General features: G+C 39.7%; 2 protein-coding genes across 2 annotated transcripts; one reads left to right on the plus strand and one right to left on the minus strand.

Moving 5' to 3' along the window:
- Positions 1 to 12,442: 12,442 nt before the first annotated feature.
- Positions 12,443 to 14,185, plus strand: LOC145784751 (uncharacterized protein F54H12.2-like). Its single transcript, XM_082596602.1, has 3 exons — positions 12,443 to 12,839; positions 12,922 to 13,157; positions 13,250 to 14,185. Exons 1-3 carry the CDS (start codon positions 12,443 to 12,445, stop codon positions 14,183 to 14,185), a joined length of 1,569 nt encoding a protein of 522 aa, XP_082452728.1.
- A 3,092-nt stretch (positions 14,186 to 17,277) lies between these two features.
- On the minus strand, positions 17,278 to 18,399 carry LOC145784752 (uncharacterized protein F54H12.2-like). Its single transcript, XM_082596603.1, has one exon. The coding sequence runs from the start codon at positions 18,397 to 18,399 to the stop codon at positions 17,278 to 17,280; it is 1,122 nt and encodes a 373-aa protein (XP_082452729.1).
- Between the last annotated feature and the right edge of the window lie 915 nt (positions 18,400 to 19,314).

Raw genomic sequence — 19,314 nt, forward strand, 5'->3', positions numbered from 1 at the left:
TAAATTCCTTTCAATTTTTGAAATTTACTCCAATAACTGTGGAATTAAAACAGTCAAAGTATTTAATGACCTCACAATTGCTTCTAAACAATATCTTGCAATGATATTTCAACATAAAAGTAGGTTCGGTGGTGAGTTGTTGTTAAAAATCGCATTTCCGCCTTTTTCCATGTTGCAACATTTCATTCTTTCATGATGAAGTTATCGCTATGTTAAACAATATGGACGCCAAGATCGTATTTCCGAGTTTTCTACATCGGCATTAAATCGCTACTTCTGCAGACAATGCGCCATTTCACGCCCGGCTTATTTCCGCGTTTCCGCCTTTTAGTGTTGCCCAAATTTGGTGGTTGCAAGATTTCAAGAAAATTTTACTACATGTATTCAATAGTTTTAGTTTGAGCTATGGTTGTGCAAAAAGATATAAACCTAAGTAACAATACGCTTGAGTGCATAATTGGGGTCATCGTCTTGCTTGAGTAAACGGATGCAACCTAATTCGTACCCTCACTTTGTAGCCTGAAAAGATTGAGAAAAAATAGTACAAAGCCGAAATCGCTGATTGCAACAAAGCCGAAGTCGCTAATCGGAGTTTCTGCAAAACCTTTAAAGAACTAGGGTTAGGCGGAAACTGCGATCCGTGTGCTATTTTGGCTTTTTTCAATTTTCTCCTCGATTTTTTTAGGGTACGAAATGAGGGTATGACTTAAGTTGCATCTGAGTAAACACAGGAATACAGCCTCAGTGGCTATATTTACAATATATGGTAAATATAGTCTTTGCCTTAAGTATTATGACACTATAAAGATTGAAATTATTACAGTTGCACTTTGAAAAAATATCTACCGGTACTTCCATTGCAAAAAGTATACCACAATCCGCACTAGAATGAATCATCCAAGCAATTGCGCTACAACTTTTTTTGCAAAATTTGTATTTTTTTACCTGATCATTAGGGGGGCCATCGCCCTTTATCCCCCCCTAAATACACTACTGCCTACACACTATTATGTTGTTGTTTTTTAAACCACCCTACCCCCTTAAGCTATTCACCAGATCTGCCATTGGGCTTGGCACCATTCTAGGCCTGATGAACCTCTTCTCAACCAGTAAGCATAAATATGTAACAAAATAGGCTACCATATTTTTTAATAGTTAGATCAATAATTATAATGATCAAAAAGTTTGATGAAATGGAATCCAAAAACATTCGTAAGTAGAACTGGAAATTCCACTACACTATAAAGTAACCATGCTGTATACTGTAAAATTAAGCAAAACTAAGACACTTCTTACTTAATAATTAACATTTAAAGAACAGCAGCAATTTTTATTTTGGTGCGAAGGGTGATGGAAAAGTAATAACACGATCATTTTATACTGCATCAATGATCAACTATCAAAAATTTTGATAAATTTTGAAAGATAAAATCATCTGCAGGGTTGTCAGATTAGTTGTAGCCTTCCCTTCCAGATTGCATGCCAGTTTGATTCTAAATTATTCTAAATTTATTCTAGACATTTCATTTCAAGTCTAAAACAAAATACCATTAAATACGCAGTGTATATTGTAAATATGATATAACTTACAATAAGTAGTGGTGAGAATCTTCATGTTGAAATGAAAATATCCCTAAGATGATGCCAGCACATTTTTTATCAAGTTTTGTAGCCTTTGTTCACCCCAATTTTATGTCTGTGCCTGCGTGCTTGTTGAAAAAGTTTGTCAAATGATTGGCAGTGTAAACGATGTATGCTGACAAATGAACACAGGAAGCGAAAGAGCAACTGTTTTTTCTTTATATTATTAGAATTCTTGAAAAATGTACGTAGGGTTTCTTCCTGCTGAGAAGCCTTGCCCAGTTTTTGCTCGTTTGTGTAAGAGCTACCTTTAATAAGTTAATCGCTGTATATCTGCTAAAAAATTTCATACCGTACGTAGGCGTATACCGTGCATACATACAAATATTAGCCTACCCAAAAAGTGTTTCCAGAAAGCACTACATATAATCTATTATTTGAGTGTAATTTTGCAAAATTTTTCCAGGGGGCATGCCCTCGGACCCCTAGAATACGCGTGCCTTCGGAACGTTCTTACCCCCCACGAGTTTCATTGCTTCCCTTCAATCCCTTGCTCAACCCACCAGGATACGCCACTGCGTAGAGCCATATTCTTCCTACAATAAACTTCACATACACTTGGATTTTTGAACTTCTTATCTAACTGCTTCGATGCAACAAAATATGAAAATCAATAAATATCGTACCGGTACTTAACAATAACTACGGTACTGCATTCTGTAACAACCTAAAAACATAACAGATTAAAAGTAAACTTAACATACATAGAAATACAACCCAGTGTTAAGTGAGCGGAAAGTCCTGTCAGCTAACTAGGTTGCGTCACACTTCTCACAGACAGGCTTTCGTGCCAGAGAGCGTGCAATTCAGCAACACAGTTTCAATCAAAGAGACGGAACTAGGGCAGAAAGTTACGCGCACGCGTTGCAGCTACTAAATGCAATGAAAAAAAGACAATTACCGAAACAATCTAGACTTGTCTAAACAATCCCAATTTGCTTCTAAAATTATTCCAGATTCCAGACATTTTTTTTCCCTACTAGACAGTTCGTTTTGATTCCAGATCTGGAATCAATTATTCCAATCTGACAACCCTGATCATCTGCTAAGTTTATTGGTTGGAATGAAGACAATACTGGACACGCTTCATCAATCACTACACCAGCGTTGCCAATTTACTTAAAGCTTAACTGAAAAAGTATCAAATACAGTCTACTTTCAAATTAAACTAAAAGTAGGCCTAAAAGTCAACTAATCAAATAAATAATTTTGAGTAAAACGTTTTCTAAATAGCAAAATTTATAGTTCTTAATCTCATTAAAGTTTATTCTGGCAACACTTATATTGAGTTACACAATTCATCCATGGCGGAAAACATTTCAAATCGAACAGCCAATCAAAAATTATGAATATGAAAAAATGACGTCACGATTCGAAAACGTGATCCATATTTGTTTTTCAACAATAAACCTTTTGCATAACAAACCAACAGAGCGTGACGTTGGAGTCGTGAACGACGAGCCGCTGTTTGCAATGCTGTGCCATAGGGTTAGTGGCGTAGTTTGCAGGCGAATAAATTGTTTAACGTTTGCTTGAGCTGTTGTTTTGTGGTCTTTACGGGCGTGTATCAGTGTTTCAGTATAATTTTCCAGAAAATAAAACTCTTTTAAGTTGTAAACTTAGGCTACAGAAGTGTTAACCTTCGACCAGTTCTTTACTGTATTGGAAGCGACAGTGGCGTAGCCAAGGGGGGGGTTTTGGGGGTTACAACCCCCCCCTTTGGCACGTGTGTGACGTCACGATATTGAGAATGATGCTTTCAGTCTTAAAAAAATTGCCTAATTTTAAACAAAATTGCATTAAAAGAGCGATTTTTGCCAATACCAAACATTCAAACATCTCAGCCAGGAATTAGCAACAAGAAAACAGAGACTTTAGCTTTATTTCCGAAAAATGCCGAAGAAAACATGATCTTATCCTTTTGCTAAGCCACCGGACAGCACCATTTTACAGGAATATTCATACCCACATTTTTGTTGAAAATGCTCTCAGAATGTACCAAACTCAAAGTAATTTTTCAAAATTTTCTAGGGGAGGCCCCCCAGACCCCCCGCCGCTGGGTCGTCAAAACCCCCCCCCTTTCAAAATTCCTGGCTACGCTACTGGGAAGCGATCTTGCCCGGCAAAGATGGGAAGAATTTCCTGTATTATACAGCTTCAAAAGCTAAGCATGCAAATCAAAATGTTGATGCAGAACTTAATGACGATGCTACTTTCAAAATACCTCAAAATGATACAGGAGCACTGCATCTAGGCTACATAGACTAGCGGTGGAAGATGAATTTTTCTTGATGTTAATGAAGCTTCGCCTGGGTTTGTTTTATACAGACTTAGGCACAAGGTTTGGTATTAGTTCTGCATTCGTATTGTACACCGTATTTTTCATTCATGAATGCATCTCAATCTCATGTATTTAAGGTTAATTAGTTTGAACATATTCCGTCATCGTGATGTTATCATAGCAGCCATGAAGCCAGACTTCAAAAAGGACTACTCAAGCACCATGATCACCATCGACTACACTGAAGCCTACGTCTCGAAACACCATCCTCACTTCACCGTCAGTCGCAAACGTACTCGAACTATAAAAGTACGAACACTGCAAAGGCATTAGATTAGTGGGACTTGATCCAAGAAATAGGGTTATTATGTTTGCATCTCAGTTCCAGGGCCGTTGACAGGATTTCTCGGGCCCGGTACCAATTTATTTTCGGGCCCCCTTCATCGACAAATTTATGAATATAAACGTTGTGTACAAACTTTTATTGATGTCGTTTAAGCAATGATTAGTTAACAAATCTTGCGCAATCTTAAAATTTCTTGAACCGCAAAACTTAGCCTACTATCTCTATCTAGCAGTTGCTTTTTTGAACTTTTGTTTGTCACATGGCGCTAGTATTACTTCACGATTCCATTGATGTTTCACTGGTCATTCTAGGCTCATAAGAAGAGAATTTACAGCACTGCAGACATTAAAAAGTTTTCAATTTGATTTGGAAAAGGTGTTTGGGCCTAGGTCAACCATTTGCTGATTGCTGCAATCTGAAAAGCGGTTTTGGTCTAATAATCTTCTTACCTGTGCCATTTCAGTTTTTGAGTTTGAACAAATATTAGCCTGTTTATTTTGAAATTCGTGTTTCGAGTAGGCTAATATTCGTGGCTAGGGAAAATCACTAGCCTATACGGTAGGCTACTAGACTAAATTCTTATTTTACTGTTTGGTGGCAGAAGTGGCTATTTTACTACCAGAGAGCTGAAGTGGGGCCGGTACCCAGAAGGGGGCCCGGTACTTTACCATCTGACGGCTGAAATGACTGTTTTAACCTCTGATGGCAATTCCTTTAGATCTGATTATATTAAGATCTTGATAATGTTTGAAGCCGCAGGGAATCTTTTAAATCCGGGCCCCATAAATATTCCGGGCCCGGGTCCAAAAGTACCACCTAGGCCCCCCTGTCAACACCCCTGCTCAGTTGTACACTGGTAATGTGAGTGACAAAGAAATATGTCAGAGGAGTGGATTTTTTCACCTTTTGAAGCAGAAAAAAGCTGCTAATGAACTGCACTTCAATGGTGCTGTTATGGCCGAAAAAGAGTTTCTTACAGAAAAAGATTTAGCCTACATGGTATTTGTATACATTTGAATATCTCACCGTTCCTAGGTAGGCCTCAAATGAGTGAAGACGAAGTGTTGAATACACGAAGTATTGCACGCCATCGCATTCATGTAGAAAGCGGGTCATAAAAAAATTTGTCAATTTCACATCTTCGACAGGAAAATACCAGTGACTATGCTTGGCATCACCAATAAAGTGTGGTTGGTTTGTTGCATATGTTATGCAGAATGAAAATAAAATGTTGCAAGACAAGGTACCACTAACGTGATCCATAATTCCCGGTCAAAATGCACACGCTCCACAATGGCCGTCCTAAATTGCCTTTCCTAGTTTGTTAGCCAACACTATGATTAAAACGAACAAGAACTGAAATGTACCGATAACCTACATTAATTCATAAACACAAAAAATTTACTTTCACCTGCCAGCGACCTCACGCTTGCTTGCAATAACAAGAAACGCCTTCATAAACCGTAGAAAACAAGCGATTCTTAACCCTCGGACTCCGCGTAACTCAAACGTCACGCTCTGGTGATTTTGAATGTGCAAAAGGTCTATTACGCATATTGGCCACAAAAAGAGTAATGGATTTTTACTCAGCTTCTAAGCACAAAACGACTGAATTGGTCGTTTGGAAGATTTTTGAGCTAAAAAACAAAAGATTTTTAAAGTATTTCTCAATGCGCCTTTTTTGTAAAGATGGAACTTCGGTCCAGTTCAGTTTGTTTTTTATTTCGTTATCACAACGAAAGACAATATAAGTTATTACGCCGAACATAACAGAGATCTAGCGAAAAAACTCAAACGTCATAATGTGCTTGATATCAAAACAGGATAATCAGCTTAAAATGTGGCACTGGCGCAACACCCAAGAAGCATATTAAAATTTTGAAAAAAAAACAAAAAAACCAAGAGACAAAAAACAGCAATAAAAGTTTTAAAAATTTATATAGCTAAATGTTCCGGCGGGTCAATTGCCCTCTCGATTATAATTGTGATGAATTTTGTAACTTGGCTGGCTGAATTAAGCAACGTTGAATTTGCGTTCTTTCACTGTTCTACGTGACGTGGTCGCCTGATGACCAATACGTTTAATCTCTGATTGTCGCCTTTGCCGCGTGCCTGGAGTCGTGATTTCTGGAGACTATTTGCCATTGTGTTGAATTTTATTTCATTATCGAAATAACCCAGCTCAGTGGCCGAGTGGTTTCGCCTTCGGCTCTGGTGCTGGTAGATCTGAGATCGATTCCAGGTCGGGTCAAACCGAAGACTTTAAAAACGGTACCGATTGTGTTCTATCCTGCCTAGCGCAGTGAGAATGAGTCGGGTAATAATGTGATAACATCGTAAACCTGATATAAATTAAAAATGAGCCTTGTCGCTAAAAGACCTTAGCTGTTGTAGAGCGACAATAAATAAAACCATAACATTATTATTATTATTATCGAAATAGCAAGCCAGAGAAATGCCAATGTGTAGCCTACCACGGATTTAAGTTATCGTTGTTAAAGCCATTATAAGTTTATACAAAATCAGGTTTTTATTCCAACTCGCTAACTCAATAACTCAAAAACAACAAGAAACAATTGCAAGTATGGTTGAGGCAGACAGAGGAGGGATTGTAGTAAGGCAGTGAGCACTTACTCTTGTAACCAAAAATAAAAACCTGATTTACCTTTCGACAACTGAAGTAAAAAAGTTATAAATTATCTAAATAACAAAAATTGACAGAATTAAAAGAACAAGAACTAACTTAAAGACTAACATATTTAAACTTCAATCAAGGAAGACTTCAGAAGGGGTGGTCAGCACTTCCCTGCAACGAAAGGACTTTAATAAACTTCGATTGTGCTGTAAACTGGAACTCTACTGTAGCCTAATTGTGTATAATAATTTGTTTAAAATACTGTATTGTTTGTCAAGAGGCTTGCGTCACCATAACTCAACGAGCGGTAAGTCCCTAATTAATGTTGGTTACGCTGTCCATTACGTTACGTGTGTCGCTATTACATGTGTAGGCTATAGTATACACTATACAGCATTGTAATTTTTTTAATTTTATAAATGGAAGGTGACGGTGGCCATCCGGTGTCTCGTACGTTTCCCGCTGGCAGTGGGACGGGGGGCGCTGCGTCTGGGGGTGGTGCGGCGGACTACCCAGGCGTTGGGCAGGTGTATCCTCAGGGGGTTCATGGCAGCCTTACCCATGCTGATTCCAGTGCAGAAGCTGTGCTCAGGAACGTCACACATAGAAAAAGAGAGGTGCTGCAGGGGGTTGGAGAATTTAGGAGAAGTCTCCACATGGTACAGGATGAAGCGTCGTTAAAGCGGGCCTTGGTTGATATGGCGGAGTTAGAGGGCAACTTTGGAGAACTGTTAGAACTTGCAAATAAACTAAACGATAGCACTACGATATCTGAAGCTACAGAACAGGTCAGGTCAGAGATTGAGGAATTGAGACTGACTATAAAACAGAAGCAAATCTCCAAGGTAGGCCTAGATACAAAATTAGGTAGGCTACAATAAAAAAAATCAACCACTAGTGCCTCGAGTAGTCGTTCGCGCCGTTCAAAAGAAGAGATTGAAATCCGGCTCGAAATGGAGAAGTTGCGGTGGGAAAAACAGATGCGGGTGAACAAAGCCAAAGCAGAGGAAGCCAGAGCCAAAGCCGAAGCAGAGGAAGCCGAAGCCAGAGACGAAATTGAAATGCAGATCAAGGCAGCCGAACTGAGAGCAAGGCAAAGTAAGCTTGAGTTGTTTTCACAATGTGGATCGGACCAAGGGTCGGAGCTCTGGCAACGACGGCCTACGGCCAGTAATCTCGGAGTAACCGACTACATCCCTACAGCGATAGAAAAGGTGCAGAGGTGGGACGCTGACATTGTCAATCCGCCTGGGAGATCCCATGACACTCATGGGGCCGCTAGCATAGATGCCCAACCTTAACAGAGCAAGGCTAAACAGGAGAATTTAATGGAACCGCAGTAGTACATTAAGAGGTATTTGGGACCCCATGCACCATGCTGTGACGTCACAAAAGAAACAAACCAAAAACCACTCATGCGTGACAATGAATTGTTGTTTGTTTCTATGATGATGCTAAGGTGTTGACGTCACAAAAGGTGTTGAAGCAGAACAGTCCCACTTTTAGTGTAAATTTACCCGCCAAAATTCAAATGTATGAAGAATAAACAAAGAAATGTGAGTATGATTGTATAAAGAATAAACAAAGAAATGTGAGTGTGATACAAGCTGCAGGGTTGCCAGATGTATGGTAAACATTCAAATGTATGAAGAATAAACAAAGAAATGTGAGTATGATTGTATAAAGAATAAACAAAGAAATGTGAGTGTGATACAAGCTGCAGGGTTGCCAGATGTATGGTAAACATTCAAATGTATGAAGAATAAACAAAGAAATGTGAGTATGATTGTATAAAGAATAAACAAAGAAATGTGAGTGTCATTCAAGCTGTAGGGTTGTCAGATGTATGGTAAACAAATTAGCGTATGATTCAAGCTCCAGGGTTGCCGGATGTATGGTAAACATGTTCCCTATGAGTGGCGTGACAAGAACTATATTCTCATGCCACAGTGTTGACGTCACTTGTTTCTATGATGATGTCACTGTGTTGACGTCATGTTTTCCTTGCACCATCCTTGAGTAATGGATGATTTGGTCTCAATTTTTTTTTCTTATTGTTTATGAGGTGTTAGCTATGCATGGTAGTAGGTTGCCATTTGTCGCGACATTGTTATTAGGGTAGCACATGGTGGTTATGGATAGGTTTTTTGGATCATCGATGCACCATGCTGTGACTTCACAAAAGAAACAAACCAAAAACCACTCATGCGTGACAATGAATTGTTGTTTGTTTCTATGATGATGCTGAGGTGTTGACGTCACAAAAGGTGTTGAAGCGGAACAGTCCCACTTTTTGTGTAAATTTACCCGCCAAAATTCAAATGTATAAAGAATAAACAAAGAAATTAAAATTCAAATGTATAAAGAATAAACAAAGAAATGTGAGTATGATTCAAGCTCCAGGGTTGCCATATGTATGGTAAATAAATCTCCAGGGTTGCCAGATCACTTTTTGTGTAAATTTACCCGCCAAAAAAAAATTCAAAGGTATAAAGAATAAACAAAGAAATGTGAGTTCTGCAGGGTTGCCAGATGTATAGTAAATAAATCTCCAGGGTTGCCAGATGTATGGTAAACATGTTCCACATGAGTGTTCAAGTGTGACAAGAACCACTCATGTGTGACAATGAATTGTTGTTTGTTTCCTGCAGGGTTGCCAGATGTATGACAAATAAATCTCCAGGGTTGCCAGATCACTTTTTGTATAAATTTACCCGCCAAAACTAAAATTCAAATGTATAAAAAATAAACAAAGAAATGTGAGTTCTGCAGGGTTGCCAGATGTATAGTAAATAAATCTCCAGGGTTGCCAGATGTATGGTAAACATATTCCATACGAGTGTTCAAGTGTGACAAGAATCACTCATGTGTGACAATGAATTGTTGTTTGTTTTTATGATGACGCTCCAGGGTTGCCAGATGTATGGTAAACATGTTCCACATGAGTGTTCAAGTGTGACAAGAACCACTCATGTGTGACAATGATTTGTTGTTTGCTTCTATGATGACGTCAAGGTGTTCAAGCTCCAGGGTTGCCAGAAGTCCCACTTTTTGTGTAAATTTACCCGTCAAAATTCAAATGTATAAAGAATAAACAAAGAAATTAAAATTCAAATGTATAAAGAATAAACAAAGAAATTAGATTAGAACACCGGTCGATCAGTCTCAACGCACACTATTTGGTGGTGTTTAAAAACCCTAGAGACAACTCTCAGATACTTCATTTGGCAAAGCTAGCTTATCCGAGGCAAACGGGTGTTCTTCAAGAAGCTTTCGCAGACGCAACATCTAAGCCTTTCGGTGATTAACTGTTGGATTTTAAACAAAGCACTCCGGAAAAATTTCGTTTGTGCACTGACATCTTTCCAGGAGAAACCAATTTTGTATACATCCCCATTCCTTGATGATGACTGCCCGTTTACAACGACACATCGACACACTCAAACTTCTTTCCAAAGTGAATCCTAATGTTGCTAAAGGGGTTATAAAGTCAGCAGATAACGAATTGATTAAGTGTGTTTGTGATTGCTGCTACAACGTGTTGAAGGGCAACGTCTCCATCTCTTCAAAGCAAAAGGCAAATCTGCTTAAATACAAGAAACCTTTGCGTGAGCTGGCCAAAAAGAAGACCAGTCTTACAAAAAAACGACAGATTATTCAACACGGAGGCTTTCTGGGAGCTCTCCTATCCGCCGTTGTTCCTGCGATCGCTGGGTTGATCGGCACTTTGGCTTCAAAATAACAAGATGAAGAGTGTCAAAAAGATGAGCCTTGTGGAACCACGCCTTCTAGAATCGATGCGAGAAAAGAACATGCAAAAACCTCCTTTGCTGAACGCGATGAGTGAGTTGGACTCCAAAATGAATGACATTCTTTCTCGTTCTGATCTGACCACGAGTGAAAAAGTGAAACTCTACGATCAAATCTTGCAGCAGTACATTGTTTATCGTGAAAAATATGTCAACACTCCAACCAAGATTGTTCTTGAAGAGAAACGACATTTTACTGAGGATGACATATTGGCAGGAGTTGCAAAAACCTACCTCGGAAAAAGTCGTGGTCTTGTGGACGTTGTCAAAAACAATTCTTCTCTCGGTTGGAACAAATCTGGCGAACTCACGATTCATGGACAGGCGATTCCTAACTCTAATATAAAACATTTGATTTCGGCTGTCGTTCATAAATCCAAAAACTTTCAACCGACCGGTTTAAAAGAGTTTCAAGAAGAGTTGGGTGAAACTCGCGCTTTTCCTAGTCTCAAAAAGAAGATAACATGGCGCCAGCACGATTAATTTTACTATGACGCCGGGAATCCTGGAAGCTTCGGTGGAGAGGAAAGGCTACATAGGGTGATCAAGAAACCTGTAAAATCGTGGCTCGGCTCTCAAGACGCTTACACACTCCATAAACCGATTCGCATACGCTTTCCATGTCGTCGTGTGGTGATCGGTGGCATCGCAGAACAATTTCAAACAGATTCGATCACGACATCTACAAGGTAGAACCGATTCTAAGAAGGAGAAAAAAGAATCGAAAGAAACAGATTCTTGTAAAGTGGCTCGGTTACCCGGACAAGTTCAATTGCTGGATTGACGAAGCGAGTGTTGTGCGTTATGGCTGAGTGGAAAATGTGTGGAAAAAACGTTCCCAGAAGTGAAATAGTCTATTTTTTTCAAATGGTTGTCATTTTGATTGTGATATCATTCAGTCTCTACAATCTGAGTTTAGAAGAGGACCCGCACAAACTTTGGATCGTGTTGCTTTCCAATTGTTTAGGGTTGGTTATGCCCCAACCCAAAATAAAATATCCAATGAAGAATGTTTTACCTAACCCTGCCGAGTAACAGTTCCATGAAATTTTTCCCCTCCAACACCTTGACGGATTATGTGGTCAGACTACCGAATGAGATCAACTTGGAAGGAGATTGGGAGGTTGGTATCGCCGAAATCCAATATCCACACTCCTGGAGGAACATCATCAACTCGGTCAATAATTGGTTGCACTATGTAGACGGTGTAATTGACACTGTCGTGGCCTTGGATTCTGGTCACTACCCTAATCCTCAAGCAATCCTTCAATACTTGGAAATGAAATTAAAGCGCACAATTGGAACGCAATTGTCATTACACATGTATTACAATCCTTACACAAGGCTTATCAATTTGTTGGTCAAAAGCGGCGCGCACATCACGATGGGTGAAGGACTTGCTGAATTGTTGGGGTTTCATAGAAAGCGTTTTAAAAGCGGTGAATATGAAGCAAGGCGTCACGTAGATATCCATCAAGGTTTTTATGCCATGTACTTGTATTGTGATGTGGTAGAACCCAGGGTGGTTGGCGACACTTTAGCTCCTTTGCTGGGTATAGTTCCTGTGGAAGGAAAAGATGGTGATTACATTTACCGAAGAAATGAGAACTGAAAAACTTTGACACGGTACATATATCGCTGCGAGATGATCAGGGCAAGCCAGTTCAATTTGAGACGGGAAAAGTAGTGGTCACGCTTCACTTTCGGAAAAGACGTCTTCATCAACTATAATGCCTCACAAGCCAGTGTTCTGTTGCAACGCAAGAGCCTACGAAAACTACTACGTCTCCCAGGTTGGTCACGGTACACCAGGCTTTTTTTCCGGTGCCCAATATCAAAACGGTTATGGTTTAGGGAGTATATTTTCTAGCCTTGGAAAATCGATCCTGCCTTTGATCAAGTCAGGAGCAAAGACGGTTGGAAAAGAAGTTCTCAGGTCAGGTGCACATTTTGCTTCGGATGTGTTGTCTGGAAAAAGTGCGAAAGAAGCGGCTTTACAAAGATCGAAGCAGGCTGGTGTCAATTTATTGAAACGCGTCGCGGCCCCGGTCCATCAAACCCCACCACGCGAGACCTTTTTCTCATCTCCACCTGTCAAAAGGCGAAAGAAAATAAAACAATCCAACAGTTTGAAAAAATGTAGACGGAAAGCGGTCGTATCAAAAGACATTTTCGATGGCTAGCTTGATTCATGAAAAGTCTTGTGAAGGGTTGAAAACCGAGCTGGATTTGTTTGCTGTTCCACCTACCCAAACCAGTTTGGAAAGTGGACATTATGTGGAACATCGCCCGCAATCTACTCTCACCGACAGCGGTCCTGTCGAGTTTTTGATTGTCGAGGAAGGTGACTACTACATCGATTTGGCCAACACCTTACTCTACGTTCGTGCTAAAGTGGTCAAAAACGATGGCACAGATTTAGCCGAAAACGATGCCGTTGCTCCGGTTTGCGATTGGTTGCACACTCTGTGGTCACAGATCAACTTAAGCCTAAACAACACCCAGGTTTCTCAATCGAATCACACGTATCCCTACAGAGCTTACTTGGAGACTCTCCTCAGTTTCGGAGGACCTGCAAAATCTTCACAGCTCTCGCAAACTTATGGTACAAGGACTCCAAGGATAAGTTTGATACGCTCGCTGTTGCAAATGCAGGCTTCAATCGACGCAAGGCGTTGACGCAAGAAAGTCGATCGGTGGACATGATAGGAAAATTGCATCTGGATATGACCTTTCAGAATCGATATTTACTCAACGGAGTCGAGATGAAGCTCAAATTGACTAGAGCCTCCGACGCGTTTTGTCTCATGGGGGCAGGAAAGGTCAAGCTGCAAGAAGTGGCTTTATTCTGTAGAAAGGTCAAACCCAGTGACCCTGTAAGAATCGCCCACATCAAAGCGCTCCAGTCTGGAACAGCCAAGTATCCAATCCGCCGTGCAGAAACTAAAGCTTTTACCGTGCCAAGAGGCAATCTCACCGTCACCAAAGAAAATTTCTTTCTCGGTCAGTTACCAAGAAGGGTGGTGATTGGCATGGTGGACAATGCTTCTTTCAACGGTCTGTCGGCCAGAAATCCGTTCGATTTCAAACACAACTCTGTCAATTTTTTGGCTTTGTATCGTGACGGAAAGCAGATTCCTTCCAAACCATACCAACCTGACTTTGGAAATGGAAAATATATACGCAGCTACCTCTCCCTATTTACAGGAACAAATCAATATTACGCAGACGAAGGCAATGATATCTCCAGAGCGGAATATCCAGGCGGATATACCCTGTTTGCATTTGATTTGACACCAGACCTTGGTTCGGGGGCGAGTCATTTCGAATTAATAAAGCACGGAAACTTACGATTGGAAATTCACTTTGCGACAGCCTTACAGCGAACGATCAACGTCATTGTCTATGCAGAGCACGACAATCTTCTAGAAATTGATCGCAACAAAAGTGTCATATTCGACTATTCGGCATGAACTCGGACCAGATTTCGAGGATTTTATTCAACGACTCTTGTCTAAAGCGTGTTTTCAAGGGTGTGTACGCGAGAGACATGTTGCCCCAAGACTTATCTCCCCCTGCTGCCTTTGTCTTCAACACCGACGAAAGCGATCCACCGGGTGAACACTAGGTTGCTGTTTATTTGAATGGTCACAAGCAAGGCGAATTTTTCGATTCTTTGGTATCCGACCCTACCAGCGTGAATTTATCGATTTCATGCATCTCCACTCGATCGATTGAATTTGGAACCACACCACAATTCAAGGACCTTTGTCGCTTGTCTGTGGTCACTATTGCATGTATTTTCTATTTAAACGCTGTCGCGGTGTAGCCATGAAGGCGATTGTCTCAAATTTTCATTCTGATCTCAATGCAAACGATCGTGCTATTGAAGACTTTGTACGCCAGCGTTATAAAATAAAAATTTAATTTGCACATTTGTTTAGTTTTTGTTTTTTACTATGTATTGGTGTCTATTACACAGTTGTTGCATTTTTACCTCAGTTTCATATTGTTTTTTTTTTTTTTTTTTTTTTTTGACATAAAATTAGAAGAAGAAAAAAAAAAGAAATTCTTCTTGCTTCACCTTTCAATGCACTTTTTTTTTAAATTCTACCTTTGCACTTAAAATTATATTGCTGTTGTTGCCTAATAAAAAAAAAACAAAAAAAATACAAGTTGTCAATTTTATTTTATTGCAAAGCGCAAAAAGCTAAAATGATACAGGTGAAAAGGGAAGTTTGTTCAATAAAAAAGAAAAAAAAATACAAGTTAGCAATTTTATTGCAAAGCGCAAAATGCTAAAATGAAGCAGGTGAAAAGAAACAAGTTTCTTTTCGAAATTTGTTCAATAAAAAAGGAAAAAAAATACAAGTTGTCAATTTTATTTTATTGCAAAGCGCAAAAAGCTACAATGATAAAAAGCTAAAATGAAGCAGGTGAAAAGAAACAAGTTTCTTTTCGAAATTTGTTCAATAAAAAAGGAAAAAAATACAAGTTAGAAATTTTATTTTATTGCAAAGCGCAAAAAGCTAAAATGATAAAAAGCTAAAATGAAGCAGGTGAAAAGAAACAAGTTTCTTTTCGAAATTTGTTCAATAAAAAAGGAAAAAAAAATACAAGTTGTCAATTTTATTTTATCGCAAAGCACTAAAAGCTAAAATGATGCAGGTGAAAAGAAACAAGTTTCTTTTCGAAATTTCATTTCGAAGAAATGAAATTTAAAAAAAAAAAAAAAGGCTTGGGAGGGGCTCATCAGAAGTGTTACACTGCTTGACCTGAGACCGCTTGAGCATTGTGAAGAGTGCCGCAAGTTGTTCACTATCGTCAAGGTTGTAGAGTCGCCCTTACTCGACTGTCGTATACTGGACATAGCAGAAATCGACCATGACTGCTGTCATCAGCAACGCGTCAACTTGGTACGGACAGAAATTGGTGAAGATGAGTTTGTGTAACAATGTCGCCACAACGTTTGCTTGGGAGGCTCATCAGAAGTGTTACACTGCTTGACCTGAGACCGCTTGAGCATTGTGAAGAGTGCCGCAAATTGTTCAACATCATCAAAGTTGTAGAGTCGCCCTTACTTGACTGTCGTATACTGGACATAGCAGAAATCGACCATGACTGCTGTCATCAGCAACGCGTCAACTTGGTACGGACAGAAATCGATGAAGATGAGTTTGTGTAACAACGTCGCCACAACATTGAGATGTTTTTTGTTTTTTTTTAAATTTCATTTCTTCGAAATGAAATTTCGAAAAGAAACTTGTTTCTTTTCACCTGCATCATTTTAGCTTTTTGTGCTTTGCGATAAAATAAAATTGCTAACTTGTATTTTTTTTTTCCTTTTTTATTGAACAAATTTCGAAAAGAAACTTGTTTCTTTTCACCTGCTTCATTTTAGCTTTTTATCATTTTAGCTTTTTGCGCTTTGCAATAAAATAAAATTTCTAACTTGTATTTTTTTCCTTTTTTATTGAACAAATTTCGAAAAGAAACTTGTTTCTTTTCACCTGCTTCATTTTAGCTTTTTATCATTTTAGCTTTTTGCGCTTTGCAATAAAATAAAATTGACAACTTGTATTTTTTTTCCTTTTTTATTGAACAAATTTCGAAAAGAAACTTGTTTCTTTTCACCTGCTTCATTTTAGCATTTTGCGCTTTGCAATAAAATAAAATTGACAACTTGTATTTTTTTTGATTTTTTTTTATTAGGCAACAACAGCAATATAATTTTAAGTGCAAAGGTAGAATTTAAAAAAAAAAGTGCATTGAAAGGTGAAGCAAGAAGAATTTCTTTTTTTTTCTTCTTCTAATTTTATGTCGAAAAAAAAAAAAAAAAAAAAAAAACAATATGAAACTGAGGTAAAAATGCAACAACTGTGTAATAGACACCAATACATAATAAAAAACAAAAACTAAACAAATGTGCAAATTAAATTTTTATTTTATAACGCTGGCGTACAAAGTCTTCAATAGCACGATCGTTTGCATTGAGATCAGAATGAAAATTTGAGACAATCGCCTTCATGGCTACACCGCGACAGCGTTTTAATAGAAAATACATGCAATAGTGACCACAGACAAGCGACAAAGGTCCTTGAATTGTGGTGTGGTTCCAAATCCAATCGATCTAGTAGAGATGCATGAAATCGATAAATTCACGCTGGTAGGGTCGGATACCAAAGAATCGAAAAATTCGCCTTGCTTGTGACCATTCAAATAAACAGCAACCTAGTGTTCACCCGGTTGATCGCTTTCGTCGGTGTTGAAGACAAAGGCAGCAGGGGGAGATAAGTCTTGGGGCAACATGTCTCTCGCGTACACACCCTTGAAAACACGCTTTAGACAAGAGTCGTTGAATGAAATCCTCGAAATCTGGTCCGAGTTCATGCCGAATAGTCGAATATGACACTTTTGTTGCGATCAATTTCTAGAAGATTGTCGTGCTCTGCATAGACAATGACGTTGATAGTTTGCTGTAAGGCTGTCGCAAAGTGAATTTCCAATCGTAAGTTTCCGTGCTTTATTAATTCGAAATGACTCGCCCCCGAACCAAGGTCTGGTGTCAAATCAAATGCAAACAGGGTATATCCGCCTGGATATTCCGCTCTGGAGATATCATTGCCTTCGTCTGCGTAATATTGATTTGTTCCTGTAAATAGGGAGAGGTAGCTGCGTATATATTTTCCATTTCCAAAGTCAGGTTGGTATGGTTTGGAAGGAATCTGCTTTCCGTCACGATACAAAGCCAAAAAATTGACAGAGTTGTGTTTGAAATCGAACGGATTTCTGGGGCCGACAGACCGTTGAAAGAAGCATTGTCCACCATGCCAATCACCACCCTTCTTGGTAACTGACCGAGAAAGAGATTTTCTTTGGTGACGGTGAGATTGCCTCTTGGCACGGTAAAAGCTTTAGTTTCTACACGGCGGATTGGATACTTGGCTGTTCCAGACTGGAGCGCTTTGATGTGGGCGATTCTTACAGGGTCACTGGGTTTGACCTTTCTACAGAATAAAGCCACTTCTTGCAGCTTGACCTTTCCTGCCCCCATGAGACAAAACGCGTCGGAGGCTCTAGTCAATTTGAGCTTCATCTCGACTCCGTTGAGTAAATATCGATTCTGAAAGGTCATATCCAGATGCAATTTTCCTATCATGTCCACCGATCGACTTTCTTGCGTCAATGCCTTGCGTCGATTGAAGCCTGCATTTGCAACAGCGAGCGTATCAAACTTATCCTTGGAGTCCTTGTACCATAAGTTTGCAGAGAGCTGTGAAGATTTTGCAGGTCCTCCGAAACTGAGGAGAGTCTCCAAGTAAGCTCTGTAGGGATACGTGTGATTCGATTGAGAAACCTGGGTGTTGTTTAGGCTTAAGTTGATCTGTGACCACAGAGTGTGCAACCAATCGCAAACCGGAGCAACGGCATCGTTTTCGGCTAAATCTGTGCCATCGTTTTTGACCACTTTAGCACGAACGTAGAGTAAGGTGTTGGCCAAATCGATGTAGTAGTCACCTTCCTCGACAATCAAAAACTCGACAGGACCGCTGTCGGTGAGAGTAGATTGCGGGCGATGTTCCACATAATGTCCACTTTCCAAACTGGTTTGGGTAGGTGGAACAGCAAACAAATCCAGCTCGGTTTTCAACCCTTCACAAGACTTTTCATGAATCAAGCTAGCCATCGAAAATGTCTTTTGATACGACCGCTTTCCGTCTACATTTTTTCAAACTGTTGGATTGTTTTATTTTCTTTCGCCTTTTGACAGGTGGAGATGAGAAAAAGGTCTCGCGTGGTGGGGTTTGATGGACCGGGGCCGCGACGCGTTTCAATAAATTGACACCAGCCTGCTTCGAGCTTTGTAAAGCCGCTTCTTTCGCACTTTTTCCAGACAACACATCCGAAGCAAAATGTGCACCTGACCTGAGAACTTCTTTTCCAACCGTCTTTGCTCCTGACTTGATCAAAGGCAGGATCGCTTTTCCAAGGCTAGAAAATATACTCCCCAAACCATAACCGTTTTGATATTGGGCACCGGAAAAAAAGCCTGGTGTACCGTGACCAACCTGGAGACGTAGTAGTTTTCGTAGGCTCTTGCGTTGCAACAGAACACTGGCTTGTGAGGCATTATAGTTGATGAAGACGTCTTTTCCGAAAGTGAAGCGTGACCACTACTTTTCCCGTCTCAAATTGAACTGGCTTGCCCTGATCATCTCGCAGCGATATATGTACCGTGTCAAAGTTTTTCAGTTGAACGGGGTGATAATGCACTTTCTCATTTCTTCGGTAAATGTAATCACCATCTTTTCCTTCCACAGGAACTATACCCAGCAAAGGAGCTAAAGTGTCGCCAACCACCCTGGGTTCTACCACATCACAATACAAGTACATGGCATAAAAACCTTGATGGATATCTACGTGACGCCTTGCTTCATATTCACCGCTTTTAAAACGCTTTCTATGAAACCCCAACAATTCAGCAAGTCCTTCACCCATCGTGATGTGCGCGCCGCTTTTGACCAACAAATTGATAAGCCTTGTGTAAGGATTGTAATACATGTGTAATGACAATTGCGTTCCAATTGTGCGCTTTAATTTC

Source organism: Aplidium turbinatum, chromosome 15 (genome assembly GCF_918807975.1).
Source record: "Aplidium turbinatum chromosome 15, kaAplTurb1.1, whole genome shotgun sequence".
Taxonomy (NCBI): domain Eukaryota; kingdom Metazoa; phylum Chordata; class Ascidiacea; order Aplousobranchia; family Polyclinidae; genus Aplidium; species Aplidium turbinatum.